Genomic DNA, 19,068 nt, shown 5'->3' on the forward strand with positions numbered 1-19,068 from the left:
AACCATATCCACTTTAATTAAACTGAATATATCAGAAGCACACTTTCCCCCGAATAACAAATTTGTATCAAAGGTGTGGAATTACAGCTCAATTCGCCCTTCAAGAGATGTTGTATGTGTTGCCTAGCACTTTTGAAGTGCCTTCTCCACTAATTTTATGATGCAGATTCTTTCCTTAATCCTCAGACTGAAATTCAGTATTCTGATGCTCATTATAAAACTACTTTTCAAACATCAGATGAACAAAGACAGAAATAATTTATATACTATGTTATTGCATGTTCTGTGTCTTAAAAAAAGAAAATGAAATTAAGTTATCAGAGAATTCTAAAGCCAGGGATATACCTTAAGTCTCATCTAATTCAACTCTATTCCCAGATATTTCATGGCAGAGTGGAAACCACAAGAGACAAAGTGTGATTCCTAGGGCAGCGTTCTTTTCATTGTACTCTTAACGCCTTGGCTTACAGCACGGGTGCACGCACACAACTGACTTTAATAATAGTAATTGTAACAGTCTCAGATTTTTAAGACCCTTTAAAGCAAGACCAAAATGCTATCCATCAAAGATGATCAGATTAGCCTTTGCTTATAAACAAACAGATTCACAATGAGCTATAACACTACTCTTTTTTTAATGAAAAAAATTTCAATATCTTAATGTTTGAAGGTTTAAACTCCCTTTAAATAATGGTGGTCATACATTAATAAAGATCCCAAGATAAATTTTAAAAACAAAGCTAATAAGAGAAAAAGGTATATAAAAAGTTTTGGGCCAGAATATAAATGATTTTAATACAGAATGACTGAACCAAGTTACCATAAACATATCTAATACCGAACATATGTAGGTAGGCATATATAGTCATACCCATGTGTATAGTACATAAATGTTAATAAAAAGAAGTAAATTATGCCCAGTTAAATCACAAAGATGATGAATTTAAAAAGCCAGTGAATTATTGAGAAACAAGGATTAAAGTTGCTCTCAATTATTTACAGTGTATTAACAAATAAACATTTCTCCTCAGTTAAAAGGACACAAAATTTTAAGAGCAACCTTCAGGAAAACATGCTCCATGGGCTGAAAGTACATCTTGGCTTCTCCGATATAAAAATAGCACATTGTAATCAAAAGGAAAAAAGAAATGAATGATGAGGCCATTGTCTCCTAGCTCTTCATCATACTCTCTCTATTCTAATGGGTGTGAATAACTTATCAGATTGCCAGTAAGCTAGAAGTCTGAGAGATAAATGTGGTCTGAAGAATCCTCCTATCCTACTTGCCTATCAGTTCTCAAAGTGTAAAAAAATTTAATCTTTTTATAACAACCCTGAAAGCCTGTTCTGTGTCTGAATTATTATTTCATGACACCAACACTCTATCATACTGAATATGGGAATTGCCAAAACTCTGTAATTTATCAGGAAAAAGAAAGTTAAAAATAGATTCCAACTGATTACATTATTTATAAAGGTGAAACTTTCTTAGATACTGATAATTATTTTAAAAGATGGCAACAGCCATGCAGAGCCAATTACCCGAAGTGCTTCCTAATGAAGCACTAGCTGTTTCAATTATATGACATGTCTTTCTCAATTCTAGAAAACTCTGCCACTTTTTCTTTGACTATTACTTCTTCCTCATTCCCTCTCTTTGTCTCCTTCTGGAATTCCTCCTGTTGGATTACTCATCGAGTCTCATTTTTATTCTTCATGTCTCAACTCCTCTTTCATATTTTCTACTGCATTCTCTCTCTGTGCTGCACACAAGCTGGTTTTTTCAGGTTGGTCTTCAGTTCACGAATTCTTTGGTCAGTCATGTTTAACCACACTTTGAACCCAACCTTGAGATACTGCTTTTTAATTTTAGAGATAATATTTTTCATTCCTAAAAATTCTATTTGTCCTTTTCAAATCTGTCCAGACTTTTGAGATAGGTTAGTCTTTTTTGTATTTTCAATTCCTTCTCTTACATGTTTAATCTGTCCAAACATACATTCATTTTATATCTCTAGCAATTCCAATTAACTGAAGTTCTTGGAAATCAAGTTCTGTTGCTGGTTATTACACCTAATGACTTTTGCCAGTGTAACACTGAGACAGAATTTCTAGAACTAGAATTTCTGTCACTATGATTGGTAAGAAATGCTATTTCAGTGTAGTATTAGTTTGCTTATTTCTTATTAGTAAGAGATTAAGTCTCTTTTCATATGTTTAAAACCAATTTGCCATTCTTTTTCTGAAAACCATTTGTTCATATATCTTTCCCATTTTCCTACTGAGTTAATAGTTTTCTTATTCTCTAAATTTTAGGGATATTAACCCTTTGCGATTGCAAATATCCTTCTTCAATTTGTCACTTGTTTTTTACTTGTGTTTTCAGCCACACAAAAGTTATGATTTTTATCATCAAATTTATCAACATTTCCCTTTATTGCATTTGGATTTTGAGCTATAGTTAGGGTGTTTATTTCACTTCCAGGGTCAGAGGAATTCATCATCCCCCCCCCCCCCCAGCACTTATATAAACTTATATAGTTTCATTTTTGTATATTAAGCGTCTGATTCATTTGTAATTTTTCCTTTGCATAGTACAAAGACTAAACCTAATATTGTCTTCATTATACACTAAATACCCATGTTCAACTAACTGTTTATTTCCTCATTTTCTATTCAGTTCTATTATTCTGTCTTTTTAAGCACCAATACCATAGTTTTAATTATGGGGGCTTAAAAATATATTTCAATATATAGTAGAGAAACAATCTTCTTCTACTGTTCTTTTTTCTAAAGTTTTCCTTATTATTCTTACTTTTTTGTTCTAATTAAATTTATAATCAACTTGCCTAGCCCCAGGAAACACATACATACACACACACACACACACACACACACACACACACAGAATCGTCATAAAGCCATAAATTAATTTAAGGGGATTGACAAATATAACGTTGAAACCAGAAGTATTAGGACTAAAACTTGGGGGAAGAAAGACCCTTAAAATATTCTACCATTCTCTGCTTGTGAAAAGCTATAGGCTGAACCCAGAAAACTTTTGTTATATTATCATGAGAAATTTTTATTGAAAAAAAACTTAGATTAACTAGCAGAGTAACCCAATTTATTTCATTTATTATGTATTGTGTAATACAACTAATTAGGGGAAAATGATCGAATAACACAAGGCATTAGTAATGTACTTGCTCACCTTCCTTTTTCAGCCATTTCACAATGTTCCCCTCTTCCATTGTCGGAGACAGGGATGGCATCAGTATCTTAATAGGATCACCTGAAATTTAAAAAAGCAAAGATTAGTCACAAAAAAAAAATAATGTACCTCACAAGGCATCAATAAAAAGGTCAAGCAAATTAACACCAAATTTAATTTGAGAAAGAAAATATTCCAAAGTTGGAAAGACTCCCAACTGGTCAAACTAAGTACCCTGGTAATAAATGGAAACATAAAATTCTCAACTTTTTAAAAATAGAACTTTTTGGGAATACTTTCAACTCCTTTCTCATGGTTCCCCAGTACTTTATGCATAAATTCAAGTCAGGTGTTCATAAGATAGAAAAGTTGATTTATGTATGTTTCATCTTCTTCTTCCCCTTCTGTTGCTGCAAAAAATATTTACAAGTAAAATGATCAAAGAAAAAGACAAATGCGAAAAAAGAAAATAAAAGGCTAGGGTTCTGATAACCTACAATTAAATAATCAAAACAGACTTTAAGAAACTGGCTGTATTTTTATTTTTCTGTAATATTATACTACTACTCAAGAATCAAAGGTTCTTGTGATGCAAGACCATATACGATCCTATTAATCAATGTCACCCCAATAAATTTAATTAAAGAGTAAATGCAAAATAAAAAAGAAATTGGTTGTGTTTTTAATTTCTTCTGATATTACACTGTTCTTGGCTGGTATGTGTGAAAAAAAAGGTTTATCTTGTCAAGATGATCAGGCAAATGAACCTAAATGGTTAAATGAACCTCAGATTGTGTTCCATTCCACAATTCACTGGGGATCCAAAAAGATAAGAGACAAACCGGAGTAACCACTCAATAAAGCACAGCTATTTTTTCCTTAGACATCAAAACAGGAGATGCTCTAAAATATTTGGCCAGATGTGCCTCCCAGTAGCCACCCACTGAACGAGACCATATTCATAGAGCACACAGCTGTTAGATTACAATTTACATAAAGTTTACACTAATAAACTTGTTAAACAGCATGCTCCAGCTCTAGCAGTAGCCATGGTAACGAACCTATTCTCTCAGATTATTCAGGAGGCTACACTAAGGGACATAAAGAAAAATCTTCAGGGAGCCAACAGTGGAAGGGATGAAGCTGGGACTCAAATCAATGATTTGAAACATAAGCATTCAGACTAAATAGCAAGAAGAAACAGAATTAAAAACAAACAAACAAACAAAAAACGAGGATAGTATAAGGAGCCTGTGGGACATCTCCAAATGTACCAACATCCAAATCATAGTTTCCAGAAAGAGAAGAGCAAGAGCAAGAAATTGAAAACTTATTTGAAAAAATAATGAAAGAAAACTTCTTTCTTGCTGCCTTTAGGACTCTCTTTGTCTCTGAATGTTGCCATTTTAATTATGATGTGCCTTACAGTGGGTCTCCTTGAGTTCATCTTCAGTGGGACCCTCTGTGCTTCCTGGACTTGTGTGACTTTTTCTCTCATCACGTTCAGGAAGTTTTCTGTCATTACTTTTCCAATCAGGTTTTCTATCCCTTGTTCCTCTTCTTCTCCTTCTGGAATTCCTATGACAAGGATATTATTACATTTCATGTTGTCCTGCAGCTCTCTTAAAACCTCTTCATTCTTTTTAATCTTTTTTCATTTTGTTGCAGTGTCTGGGAATTTTTTTCTACATTGTTCTCTAGCTCACTGATCCAATCCTCTGCTTCGTTTAACCTGCTTTGTTCTTCGGTTCAGAAACTGTATTCTTCATTTCCTCCTGGCTTTTATTGATAGTTTTTATGTCCTTTTAAATGCTGGTGTAGTTCTCAGTAAGTTCATTGTAGCTTCTCTGGAATTCTTTATAGTTTCCCTGGAATTCTTTGTAGTTCAAACTAAAGAGTTTCTGCTCAGTGGAAGAAAACATCAGCAAGATAAAAAGGGAACCAACCATATGGGAAAACATATTTGCCAATGATACCACAGACTAGGGATTGATCTCCAAAATATATAAAGAACTTATATGACTCAATACCAAGATGACAGACAATCCAAATAAAAAATGGGCAAAGGACCTGAACAAACACTTCTCCAAGAAGGACATACAGAGGGCCCATAGGCATATGAAAGAATGCTCAACATCACTAGCCATCAGAGAGATATAAATATAAACCACAATGAGAAACCACCTCACACAGGTCAGAATGGACATCATCAACAAATCAACAAACAATAAGTGCTGGTGAGGATGCGGAGAAAAGGGAACTCTAGGGCACTGTTGGTGGGAATGCAGGCTAGTACAGTCACAATGGAAAACAGTATGGAATTTCCTCAAAAAACTAATAATGGAACTGCCTTTTGAACCAACGATTCCACTGCTAGGATTATACCCAAAGGATCCTGAAACCCCAATTCAAAAGAACCTATACACCCCTATGTTCATAGCAGCACTATTTACAATAGCCAAGTGCTAGAAACAGCCTAAGTGCCCATCAGTGGATGAGTGGATCAAAAAACTGGAGCACATTTTCACAATGGAATACTATGCAGCAGAAAGAAAGAAGAAACTCCTACCTTTTGCAACAACGTGGGTGGAACTGGAGAGTATTATGCTCAATGAAATTAAGTCAGGCAGCAAAAGACAAATATCATGACATCACCTATACAGGAAACTAATGAACAACACAAACAAACAAGCAAAATTGAACCAGAGGCATGTAAACTAGGAACAGACTAACAGTTACTGGGGGGTGGGGGGAGAAGGGGGGAAGAAGGGGAAGGGTCTAGTCAAGGAACTAGTATGAATGACTCATGGACATGGACAACAGAATGGGGACTAAATGTGGGAAGGGGAGTGGAAAGGGTAGGGGGGAGCAATGGGGGAATAAACGGGACAACTGTAATAGAAAATAAATAAATAAATAAATAAATAAGAAAAAAGAGAAAACTTGGTGAAGTAAATACACATACAAGTCTAGGAAACACAGAGTCCCAAACAAGTTGGACCAAAAGAGGACCACGCCAAGACACATCATAATTAAAATGCCAAAGATTAAAGATAAAGAGAAAATCTTAAAAGCAGCAAGAGAAAAGAAGCGAGTTACCTACAAAGGAGTTCCCATAAGACTGTCAATTAATTTCATAAAAGAAACTGCAGGCAAGAAGGGGCAGGCAAGAAGTATTCAAAGTGATGAAAGGCAAGGACCTACAACCTAGATTACTCTATCCAGCACAGCTATCATTTAGAATGGAAGGGCAGGTAAAGTGCTTCCCAGACAACGTAAAGCTAAAGGAATTCATCATCACCAAGTCCTTATTATAGGAAATACTAAAGGGAATTATTTAAGAAAAAGAAGATCAAAACTATGAACACTAAAATGACAACAAACTCACAACTATCAACTGAATCTAAAAAATGAAAACAAAATCCAACTAAGCAAACCAGAATAGGAACAGAATCATAGGTATAGAGATTATTTGGAGGGTTATCAGCTAGGAGGGGGTGGGGGGAGAATGCCGGAAAAGGTGCATGGATTAAGAAGCATAATTGGTAGGAACAAAGTAGACAGGGGAAGTTAGGAATGGTATAGGAAATGGAGAAGCCAAAGAACTTAAATGCATGTCCTATGGGCATGAACTAAGGCTGAGGATTGTTGGAGGGAATGGGGGTACTTGGCAGAGGGGGACCAAGGGGGAAAAACTGGGACACTGTAATAACATAACCAATAAAATATATTTTAAAAATATAAAATAGAAAAATTTTTAAATGAGGTGAATTATTTTCTTTGGGAAACTGAACTAATTCACTGTAATTTCAAATAAAGTGTTCCTATGGGTTCATAATAAAGGAATTCTACCTCTGAAGCACTTGGAAGGAAGCTTCTGTCTTCTTTTCCCTTTTTATTCTTTCTTCTCTAAAGTACTGGGGGAAAGACCTGAGCATATACCTGCCTCAGCCCCTTCCTCATGTTCTTTTAAAAACTGCCTGTGTGTAGGGAAGCTGCGGTTTCCTTTCAGTTCTTCCACGTGCTAGGAGTAAATGGACCTGACTTGGCAGAGGCAGGAAGCAGCCCACCTCCCTGTACCCCCCACCATCGGACTCACTGGATGTGAGCAAAGAATTCAGGTATGTGCATTTGCTTTATCTACACAAACTCTCCCTCTCAAACAAAAGCCCTGAGTCTAACACGGAATGGTACCGGGAAACCCAACTATAGAAGGCCACATATCTAAGTCACATTCTCGCACCTAGGAAGACCATCAGCATTAAAACTGTTACTTTTGATTTCTATAAGCTTTTTTGCCTCTCTCTCAATCGGTACCAAACTCTAAGAATAAAAAAAAAGAATTATCATTCCTAATACACCAACAATAACAGGACCCAACAAAACTCCAGGTCAACACATCCATTTCACCAATGAGAAAACTACAATGCAGACGGATGAAGGGGTTTGAATTCTGCCTAACTCTCAAGGCTGTACTCCGTTACTTCTACTACTTCTTATCATTAATTACAAGTAAGGATCATCAACTCATCATTGGTTATTTATTTATTTCTATTCACCCAGAAATTCAAACATGAAACAGACGTATCAAGTCAATGTGAGCATTCTTCTTATGTCCAATCAAATATCCTAATAAACACTTTCCCTACTGTGGGTATAAAGATTTCCTGTACTAAGAAACTGCCTCTACTACTGACAATGAATACAGTATTCCCTCACTTATTGTGGGTATTACGTTCTAGACCCCCCCTGCGAAGTAGGAACCTTACATTTATTCTACACTCTTAAACCTACGTAACTTTAACAACATACGTATACAGTACTGCAAAATCCTGCGATGTAGTGAAAAATCTGCGATAAATAATTAAATATAATATTTTTAAAAATCCCGCAATACAGTGAGGCCGCGATAAGTGAACCGCGATATAGAGAGGGACTACTGTATTTTGAATTTAGAAGAGAACAGTTAATCTTTAAGTGCATTATACACATATCTTGGAAATAAGGGGAAAAATATAACCACAATGAATTTCCTAACTCCTGATTTGTTTTTAAAGGACAAAGTTATCTCAGAAGAGGCTGGAGAATCTGTGCACTATGGCTCTCAATACCTTTCACTGTAACAGTTTCATTTAATTTCCAAGTGGCCTCTAGTTGAAAAGCAAATTATGTCTACAATATAGCTTTAAACACTCTCATTTTTTTCTTAGTAAAGTAAGTCCTCATGGACTAAAATAGGCACTTTGAATAGGTACAAAATAATGTGGACTACAATGTACAACCTCAGGGCACTGCTGTCTATAAAACACCGCAGCACTAAATTTGAGTGAAGTGAATTAGAATTAGGGGAGTATATTTAGGTTAAACACACACACAGGCAAACTTATATTGTAACATTATGGAGGCATCTCCAAATCCAAACCTACGCTTTAACTGCAAGCCTACACTTATCTGCAAGAATTCTTAAAAAGTACTCAAAGCTTTACACTGTCAGTACATAAGGAAATAATAAATGTATTTTCTCATCCCCTACATTATTTGTATACATATCACCTTTTTTATTTTTTACATGGCTTGATGAAAAAAATAAAAACATTTGCCTAAAGAATTAGCCAGCCTAAGCCTAAGCATTTAATTTTTTAAAGCTCACAATGGAAGAAAGGCAAAAAACAAACAAACAAACAAACAAACAAAAACCCCTACAATCTAATAGCACTATAATAAGAGGCCAGCCTCTCCTCGAAAAACATAGCTTAAAACAAATCCCAATTTGTTGTGTCTAACAAAAAAGGTCAAGGTTGAGGTAGAATATTTCATATGCACTTACATATTAAATTTATATAAAATAAGAGTTCCACTTCAAAGAAGCAAAACAAATGGACTTCAATGATTCTATGTCCAGATTCCAAGTTATGACAAAAATTTAAGTCAATTCTCTCAAAACAAAGTCTGTCTTCAGTATTTTTACATGTTGGTTCTAGCTGCCATGATACAATTCATATTTATTTTATGATTCTATCTGCCATTATAATTTCTCACCTAAGAGACCTTCACATTTCCATTATTCCTGACATTAAAAGCTATATTATAAAATTTTGCATTTATTATTTTCCAAATTACCACATCGAAAGCCTCAAAACTGTTCATATTTTTAAAATAAAAAGAACATAATCATTCCTCATAGAGCCACCCTTCATGGATGAATTGAAATTGCTTCTCTAAATAATGACAATAAAATATAAAAATTGTGTAATAGATCACTGTCCTTACTCTGAAACAAAGGTGACAAAAAACAAAGAAAGACATTTTGGACATCTCCATTATTCAGGACTGTCTTTTGATGGATTATACTGGCTTACCATGGAAAGTAAAACGTGCAATGTATTTTCTGATTTATCCTCAAACTGTCATGTGGGAAAATAGCATCAAACATAAGCATTAATTTATTAACAATGGTACATATTTCATTCTAATATATCCTCTTTCAACTGGAACATTATACACATCTTTTTCAAATTTATTTTTCCAGCGGAAAAGTAATTATACAAGCACAATACCACCAGCTCTGCGTGACAGGGCCGCACATAATTAACGTCCACCCTTTCCACTGCCATCAATTCTACTGAGCAAGGGTGGGCTTTTCTAGACTCCTGGAATGTTAACCTACACCTAATATTGTTTAATTTCACTAGAAATTAAATAGAGCTTCCTTTTCCATTCCAGTAAGCAGTACATTCTACCTTCCTCCTATCACATTCAGGAGGCCTTGAAATGTGCACCAGTTCTAGTTCCTACAAACAAGTGGGCACACTTTTGGGTAAGAATAAAGAAAATGTTTTGTTTTGTTTTTTCTCTACTGGTCACACAGGTTATTTCAAACAGTAAAAATACCACAATTCATAAAAATACCTCAAATTTAGTTAGAATTTAACACATTTGTAGTCATTTTAGTGTTCTATTCCTTTCTATCAAGCTATCAAACTATACTAATGGCTTTTAAAGTCTGTCTTTCTGTAACAGTTTATGACTACAGTAATGTACATTTCCAGTTTATATTTTAAAATACTGATTTTAAAAATAGGGCCTCAGAAATCATTTTAACTGTCTTAATCTTTTTTTCATCAACAGAATGACACAACACATCAAAATGTTTTGCTGAGCATATTACTGCTTTACCTGACATATTGGGACATGAGAAATCTATCAATCACTGAATTTTATAGCAGTTTCCCTACGCAACTCTTACATTTCTTCAAATCTGCTCTTCCAGTCTTTCAACAGCATAATTCTGTTTTCAACATCAACTATAGTACACTAATCTAATTGTAGTTTCTTGTTCTCTAAAGTATTTCTTTTACCCTAAGAGCAAAACACACATACTTCAGGCAAAATCAATTATATCAAAGCTTTAAACTGATGATCTATATATCAGTTCTAAAAATTCTCAAGTTAAAAATAATAATAATATAAGCAAACAATATACAAATGCAGATCAAATTGCTTTGTGGCTAAAATGAAGCAGATCTAGGCTCTATCATGGGCCTCAAGTAATTAAGGAAATTTAGCAGTTTACATAATGGTACAGCTCACGGGTCATTCTAGCCCAATTACGCCACTATAATCCAAACACAAAAACCATGAAATGAAGACAGGCCAAATGAAGAAGGAAATTACCCAGTACATTCTTAGTGTGGCTCCCTGTTCCTAACATTAACTTGCTTCTTTATTAGGAAGAGATGCTGCTCATTTAATCATTTCTCTTTCCGAGGCAAGAACTAATTAAGTGTAACTGAACCTTTAAAACTTCCATTCAAGAAAAACAATTCTGCCATCTGCAGGCTGAATAAAATAAAGCAGAATAAAATATACAGGTAATTCAAAAATCAACACCAGGGCACAGAATAATATTAACACTGCAGCTTTGAGTAAAGGTAGCCAAAGCAATTTTTTTAAATGGGTGATTGTTATGTAAGTCTTCTTTATTCAAATAGTTATTTTAGTATGGTATTGGTGTAAGAATACATTGAAAATATCCATGGATGACAACAGAAAATGATGCATAATAGTCTGTGTGAAAATATCATTTGTAAGTCCTGGCATGGTACAAAAACATATAAGAGATGCCCCAAATATTATATATAGCATAACCTAATTTCTACCTGCTTAGCTTGTACAAAAAGACTGAAAGGATATATTCTAAAATGACAACAGTATTTATCTTTAGTTGGTGATATTATTATAAATTCCTTTCATTATGTTTGTTTCTTAAAATCTACATGTTAAGTTTCTACCATAAATTTTTCTAATTTTACTCCCTCTCCAAAACTTCTCTAACACTAGGTTTAAAAATGTGCTTCGTTCTTCTTATATTTAGACAGAAACCCACAAGGACTGGGAGAAAAGAAGGGACAACTGCATAAAATTTTGGAAGTAGAAAAGTAACTAGATGAGTAATAGCTGACTAACAAGACTCTATAAAGCCACATGCAGGGCTGGGTAACAACCCACCCTTATGCAACAGAAGACCAGAAGGCTAGAGATGGCTTTCTCTGGAGAGGGTACTTCGGAATGGAGGTTCCGCCTACGCACCTGGGACATACAGACACTGCAAATATAAGTTAACTGAGAGATTACCTGATGTGAGTGGCAATACAGAAAACAGGGCTGAAAGCTAGCAGATGGTGTGGGATGAATTAGCAGTAGTTACAGAGAAAACTAAAGAAAAAATTTAAAAGACAACCATGTCAAAAAAAAAAAAAAAGCCAAAAGAAAGGTAACAATCATAATATGGGACAATATATGACAATTCTCAGTTGTGTAGAATATTTGTTTAGTGTAAACAATGAATATGAATTTAACCAAGAACTGCAAAAGAACTACATTAAGAGAATGGGGGAGAGAAAATATGAGGGGAGGGTGGCACTGACCAGCACTCACCCACAGATAACACAAAAATAGAAATAGGGAGAGGAGCAAATACCAGAAGAAAGTTAAGAGATAAAATTTGTTGCTTCTAATGAAGACTGGGAAGTAGGGGGAGAGACAGGGTAGAGACCTACTTTACTATTAATAAGTCATTAATTTTATTTGACTATTTAAACCAAGTGCATGTATTACTGTGTTAAAATAAGAAATGTACTATTGAAATAAAATGTTTAATTAAATTAAAAAACTTATCCCACTACTTACAAGTTAATTATTCTATGCCTCAGTTACCTCTTCGGTAAAATAGTTTTGTAAGGATTAAATAAAGTAACACATGCAAAGTCTTTGCAATGGGGCCTGGCAAAGAGTCAGTCAGTCTCAACCCTGTTAGCTGTTTCTTTTATAAGCAGCACAGATATGGTTAGAGGGCGGACTCTGAAGGCGTCCAGACAGTTGGCTAGATGTATCGCCTTATCACTGTCTACAGTTCCTTCCTCCAGTAACGAGAGATGGATTTATGGCTTCCTTTAATAAGCATCCCAGCCTAAACCTGGTTTTCCTTTTACTCTCTCCTTTTCCTGCTTCAGCCTTGTTCTCAGAGCTGAAGTACACGCATGACCTCTATTTTAACTGTAGTTCACATCTGAAAACTAAACTCTCATAAAATCACTGGCAGATGTTTCGGTGGACCATGTAAGTTAAAAAATCATGTTGGAACTACTACCTCAGTTTATAGTACCTCATAGTACCGTAGTACCTTATAGTACACTTTAATACCTACTTAGTGGTTTGAGGTTATTTAAATAGCAATGGAAAGCCACGAAGAAACTTTTGAGCAAGAGAAATAACCACAATAAGAAACTGAACTTGTCCACAGTTCCACCTATGTGGCTAATGTTCACTAGTCTGTTTTTTTTAAATGCACATGTTTTGAGATGGTCACAACTTAAATGTCATGGAAAAGCTAAAACAAGTACAAAGTAGATACCCATGAATGTGTTTCCTGTTCTCCTTTACTCAGTCAGACCATTTGACTTGAGGGACTGAAAGGCACCTTAAGGACAAGATCCTTCTAAACTTTGGGCCTCTGTCCTAAAGTGTTAGAGGGAAATAGAAGGGTTTTAAGCAGGGGTGTGGGCATCTCTGGAAGATCATGGCACAGGAGTGGCGAGAAGGAGAAAGAAAAAAAACACTTTATTTATTTGTAATTCACTCAACAAATATTTATTCAGCACCTTCCAGGTAGCTGATTCTAGGGGTTGAAGACATCAAAGGTGAATAATCCCTACTCTCATGGGCCTCAGCTTCTAACGTTAGGAAATAGAAAATAAATATGCCTGGTGGTGATATAAACTAAGAAAAGAAGGGAAGGGAAGGGGACAGTGACAGTGGAGGAACTATTTTATCAGCTGAGCAGAAAAGGCCTCCTCTGAAAAAGTGAGCAGAAATGAATGGAGGAAGCCATGCACGTATCTGATCGAAGAGCCTTCTAAATAGAGGAAATGGCAGACACAAAGACTGAGCAGTGTGTCCTTGCTGTGTTCAAAGCTCAGGGGAGCCAGTCTGCTGGAGTGAGTGAGAGGCAGGGTAAGAGTGGAGGTCGAGCAGTGGAGGGCCTTCATCTCCTTCTGCGGCCTTATGAGCCACAGCAAGGACTTTGGATTTTATTCTGAGTTTAATGAGAAGCTCTTGGAGGGTTTTCAGTGACATGATCTGACTTACAATTTACAAGTACTCAGAGCGGCCTGGGAAACAATCTGGGCCAAGGGTAGTGGCAGGGACATCTATTGAGACACTCCTGCAAGAAACTAGATGAGAGGTAACTTGGACCAGTCTAGTGGGTAGTGGTAGACACAGTGAGCAGTGGTCAGATTACACTTAAAACCTAGAATCAAGGAATTTTTGGTTGACTGGATGTGAAATATGAAAGTCAGTAGTCACAGATGAGTGAGGAGTACAAGAGAAAAACAAAAACCAGAATCAGATGCCATAGCACCAAAAGAAAATCTTTCTTCCTACAAAAAGTGCCCCAAGAACATTATAAACTACATAAACTTGATTCCTATTCAGCTACTCAAATGTAGACAGGAAAAAAAAAAAAAAAACATTGAAAATCAGGTCAGTCATAAAAACGTCCTGGTGCTTAGCTGACTTTTGTGCAAGACACTGGCCTAGGGACACAATCCAGGGAAATTATACCTGATTCTTCCAAGTGGAGAAATTATACTTATTCTCTTCATCTCTCTTAGTATGAGAACTATGACATACACATAAAGTATAGTACTTGACAGTTTCAGTGCTAAAAGTGGGGTATAAATTGGAATGACTGATGAATATGAGTCCCGTGGGTTTAGGAGGTATTCCCCATTTGTTTTTCCAGATGTACTTCTCAACCTTCCCCCACACTATTGCATGGGCTCTGGCCTCCAGTTGGGTTCCACCAATGGGCAGCATAAGCAGGAGGCTAAAGAGAGAGAGGAGAGTAAGGACAGAGTATTTGTTTCCCCAGCTACCTCTTGTGGGGTGACCTCAGGCTGGCTGGATCCTTTAACTAAAGCGCACAGCTCCATCACAGGGCCTCCCTACAGGCTCCCTCCTTTCCAGTTCTCATAACAGGCCCCTCCCATGGCTCTTCAAGCCCAGAAAGGGTGACAGCACCTTGCTCTAAATAGCCCCTCAGTACAGCACCATATCTATACCCTGAATTTGCAAAAATGGTTATTTATTCAACTCAGCTCAAATTACCCATTTTTAGAATGCCATCTGTTCCCTGCCAGGACCCTATGGGAAGACTTAGAAGGCTGGCACTTAATGAGAAAAATTTCACACCACTAGGTCATCCCATCAGAAGCCACAGCATGAGCAAATGAAAGAGAAGTATCAATGTTGAGAGAAAGGTAAATGGTCTGAGGAGCCTAAATGCCCAAGTCCACTTAATCCAAACTTAGATGTGAATCAAGATGTGCAGATGAGTGGCTCTGTTGTAGTCTCTTATGTAAATGTAACCACTAGTCATTTATTTATAGTTGGAATCCCTTTAGTAAGAAACACTTCCTTATTCTCAGATATAGTAAGTATCCTTGCAAAGTAGCACCACTATTTTCTGTAGGAAATGCCCAAAATGTTTATGGAAATAGGGTAGGCAGTATTCATAAATTATAGGGAGATCCATGAGTTCCCTGAAATCACAAACATAATTTTACGTGTGTATTTTTCTGAAAAAGTGGTACAGCTTTTAACCATTTTCAAATAGATTTGTGCCCCTTTAAAAACCAATGCTGGCAGATCCCCAAGGAAGCTCTTCTGGAATTATAAATTTGCCAACTCTAAGCCTTCTCTAGAAATGTTTTGTGTAATACAAAAAAGTCCTTGATTGCAGAAAATTATCTACATCACTAGCTACTATAAATGCACTGCCTAGGTCAGTTTACTGGCGGCCAATTTGCAATCCCGCTGTGGGCCTCTGTGTCCTTTTCTAACTTCCTAGATTTTTAGCTTCCCTAGATGTTTATTTAACATTTATAATATGCAAGGCCTGCAGCTATATATTAGGCAAACCACTACAAAGGTTGAACCTCATTTGTTCTTCTATTCACATGTTATTTTAAATTCAACATGTTATTCCTCAGAAAGAACTTAAAACCAATATAATTAACATCTTAGTTATTAAACTCCAAACCATGCCAGTTAGTCTGAAAGGGCAGCAATGGAAACGCTCCAAAATTAACTGGTTAGACTAGTTTGAGAAACTGTTTCCAGATGCTATATCCCTTATGTAAATACCACATCTGGCTTCTGGGCCTTTCTATCTGCTGTTCCTTTCACCTGGAAGGGATGCCACCTCTAGAAAGCCTTCTTATGCACTCCCTTATTATCCTGAACTTACCCCTCAGAGCTCACTGCACACACTATTGATATCATACCCTTATTGTTTATTTCCCCAAGTAGACTACACAGAATTTAGGACTGCATCTCCTAAATATGATTAAATGGTCCATGTGCCAAATACAGAGATCTATTCCATTCTTACTGGCTAACTAATTTCCAAGCAGGCTACCATGTAGCCTGATGTTCATTCCTCCACTCGGTTATCGATAGAATGTGAATAACAATAAGTCTCTGCCTTCTCAATAAGCATCTCAGTTGAAAGAATGAAACAAGTTAGGAATTTCTTAAACAAGATATATATATACACATCCCTCAGTTGATTATCATTAGAGCTGTAAGGCTTTTGAGACACTGACTTAAGTTCTCTGAGCTTTAGTATTTTTGTCCAATAAAATGCAGATAATGCCAACTTCACTAGGCTGTTACGGGAAGTGAATAAGGACTTCCTAGGAAGTGCTAAACATGGCATATATCATAGATGATAAAAATGATGCCAATAAACACCATTTAACACATTAAGCACCATATCAGTCACGGTGACTGACACTATACTTTCCACAAAGGAAGACAAAACAGGCTTGGCGCTTAACGTGTTAAGGAAACCAAAATCCAGTGTACTTCGACAGACATATTTTTAAATCCTGGATAGACACGTGGAAAAAAAAAAGAAAATAGTCCAATACCCATACTTAATTCACATAATCTATAGGTTACCAAATAGTTGCTTGGTCTTATGAAACGATTTCTACCGAGCTCAGAGAAAAATGAACAAACACCATGTAAAGTCATGCTGCTCTGTAAAACCAATAGCTCAAGAATTGCCATGTGTATTCAGCACGGCAAAACAAAAACTTTTAGGTGAAAAGGTAGGAGACAAATTTTGGCTCAGGGTTAGGAAAAAAAATCCAAACCTTTCAAATAACTTAGAGGTACCCAACAACATAATCAGCTTCTATGGTAGGCAAAATAATGCCCACAGCCCCCTCACCACGACCCCAGGAAAGATGTCTCAGTCCTAACACCCAGAACCTGTGAATATGTTATATTACATGAGAAGGGAGAATTAAGTTTTAAGATGAAATTAAAGTTGCTAAGCAGCTGACCTTGAGGAGGGGAAAGCATCCTATATTACTGGGTAGACCTGATGCAATCACAAGTGTCCTTCCTTATACGTGAAAAAGGGAGGCACTAGGAAACTAATACAGCTTCCTTGGGATGTAGCAGTACTGTCCTCTTCCTTACTGATGATGCTCAAACAGTCACCCAAGTTGATCATGGTGGTGGAGCGGGGAGAAAGGGGAGGGTAAAATGTCATGATATATCACGTCAGATAAGGATTGCCTAAGTTGAGTTTCTAAAGGCAGGGGTCCTTAAAATGGGTCTAAGGAAAACCTCCTAACCTGCATGAACATATGCCCCTTTCTCTGTAGAGAGGATCTAGAGCATTCAAATATTCTTAAAATGGTCTGTTTTACAAACAAGGTTAAAAACACTCTTCCTAGATTATTTCCAAAACTGGGCTTTTACTATTCCATGCTTTTCTAAGGCAGTGAGTCTTAACAGTGTAGCCCATCAAACACCAACATAAAACATCAGAACTCCTCTCTAAGGCTGTTTGTAAAATTCAGATTGCTGAGCTCCGCCCCAGGCAAAAGTTCTGGGAGCTGTATGAAAGTTCAATATTTGATAAACTAGGAGGAAAAGGGAATTCTATACACAGTTAAAGAACCATTGCTCCAAGTATTTGATGAAATATTAACCTGAAGAAACTGAAATAAATCATTCCTATCACCAAATCTTTAGAAATCTCAGTGCACTCATCTTACCATGTGACTTTCTGTAACTTACTCTTTTTTTCTCTGAGCCTCGGGCAGCCTAGAATTTGTAGGCAAGGCCTACCGCACCTAATTTTTTAGATTAAAATTCATTCTGCGCAGTGCCAGAATGATGATCAGCAGGTAATGGGTCACATTCAAAAAATGTTAATCCAATGACCCCGCACCACCTGCATGTAAAGATAAATAATGCCCCACATGCTATACTACCTACTGCTTAATGCCGGAAGAATTGTTCATTGTGTCAATATCATCAACAAATAACGATTTCCTATAATAAACTTCATGGTATGATTTCCCCTCTTAACTTTTCACTCTTTCAAGCTATTTTGCCGGGCCTATGTCTGCGATGCGGTGGGCATTTACACATTAAGTCCTTTACTAGTCTTCGCGTGGGGCAAGCGGAGTGGCCCAGAAGAAAAGGTCTCCCACTAGAGAAGGCCGAAAGAATGAATAAGAACAGCCAAAAGTGGCTCTTCAATGTCAGCAACCTTAAGCAGCTTTTCCCTGACAGAGATGCTTGACAACCCTAAAGGAACCTGAGACGTGACTAGGGAGGGGCCTCAGCGAAGGGCGTTTAGGACCTCTCTTCGCGCCTCACAAAACAAAAACAAAAACAAAAACCCACAACAACAACAAATTCCAAGGCAAGGTCAAAAGAAACCATACCAACCAGGGGGCCAGAGACCGAGTCAAGTCCTCCCACCTCCCAAGAAAGCCCTTCGGGGCATGCACGTATTGGACAGTCGAGTCAGCGGACCTCTCCCCGAGAAAAGGCCTAGGTAACTGGGAGCCCCGAATACCTCCACATCCAAATCAAAAATCCCGTGACCCTGGCCCAATGATCATTTACCCAGAGAAGCTAGGGAGCTCCCGTCACTCACCATGCAGCCACTGAGTGCTGTGAAGCCATCTCCAACTAGCTCCGCGGCCGGCAGTCCACCCAGCAGCCCCCTTAATCAGCCCTAAGCCTCGCCTGCCGCCGAAGCCTAGGAGGTAGCGCAGCACCAGCGGGTCACAGCCTAGCCTCCAGGAGGCCGCCATCTTCCCAGCCTTCTCACCGGCTGCTGCAGCACAGCCTGATAGCTCTGTCACCAAGCCCCTCCCAGGCTCCGCCTCTCACCGGACTAGCCACGCCCCCTACGCCACTTAGTCCCGTGTCCAAGTTCGTTGGCTCCGCCTCCCAGTGAGGCGGCTGCGCCGCTG

The 19,068-nt window shown here is 37.2% G+C and overlaps 1 protein-coding gene across 1 annotated transcript in view; it reads right to left on the bottom strand.

Annotated features, from left to right (window-relative positions):
- The window catches only part of PDHX (pyruvate dehydrogenase complex component X), a 55,907-nt gene extending 36,948 nt beyond the window's left edge, over positions 1-18,959 (bottom strand). The window contains exons 1-2 of the mRNA XM_090262708.1: positions 18,747-18,959; positions 3,215-3,295 (exon numbers count right to left, since the gene is read on the bottom strand). Of these exons, the coding sequence (XP_090118834.1) occupies positions 3,215-3,295; positions 18,747-18,906 (241 nt within the window). The 5' untranslated portion in view covers positions 18,907-18,959. The remainder of the gene's footprint in view (positions 1-3,214; positions 3,296-18,746) is intronic.
- Between the last annotated feature and the right edge of the window lie 109 nt (positions 18,960-19,068).

Source organism: Furipterus horrens, unplaced genomic scaffold (genome assembly GCF_987537825.1).
Source record: "Furipterus horrens unplaced genomic scaffold, mFurHor1.1.pri manual_scaffold_2, whole genome shotgun sequence".
NCBI lineage: Eukaryota > Metazoa > Chordata > Mammalia > Chiroptera > Furipteridae > Furipterus > Furipterus horrens.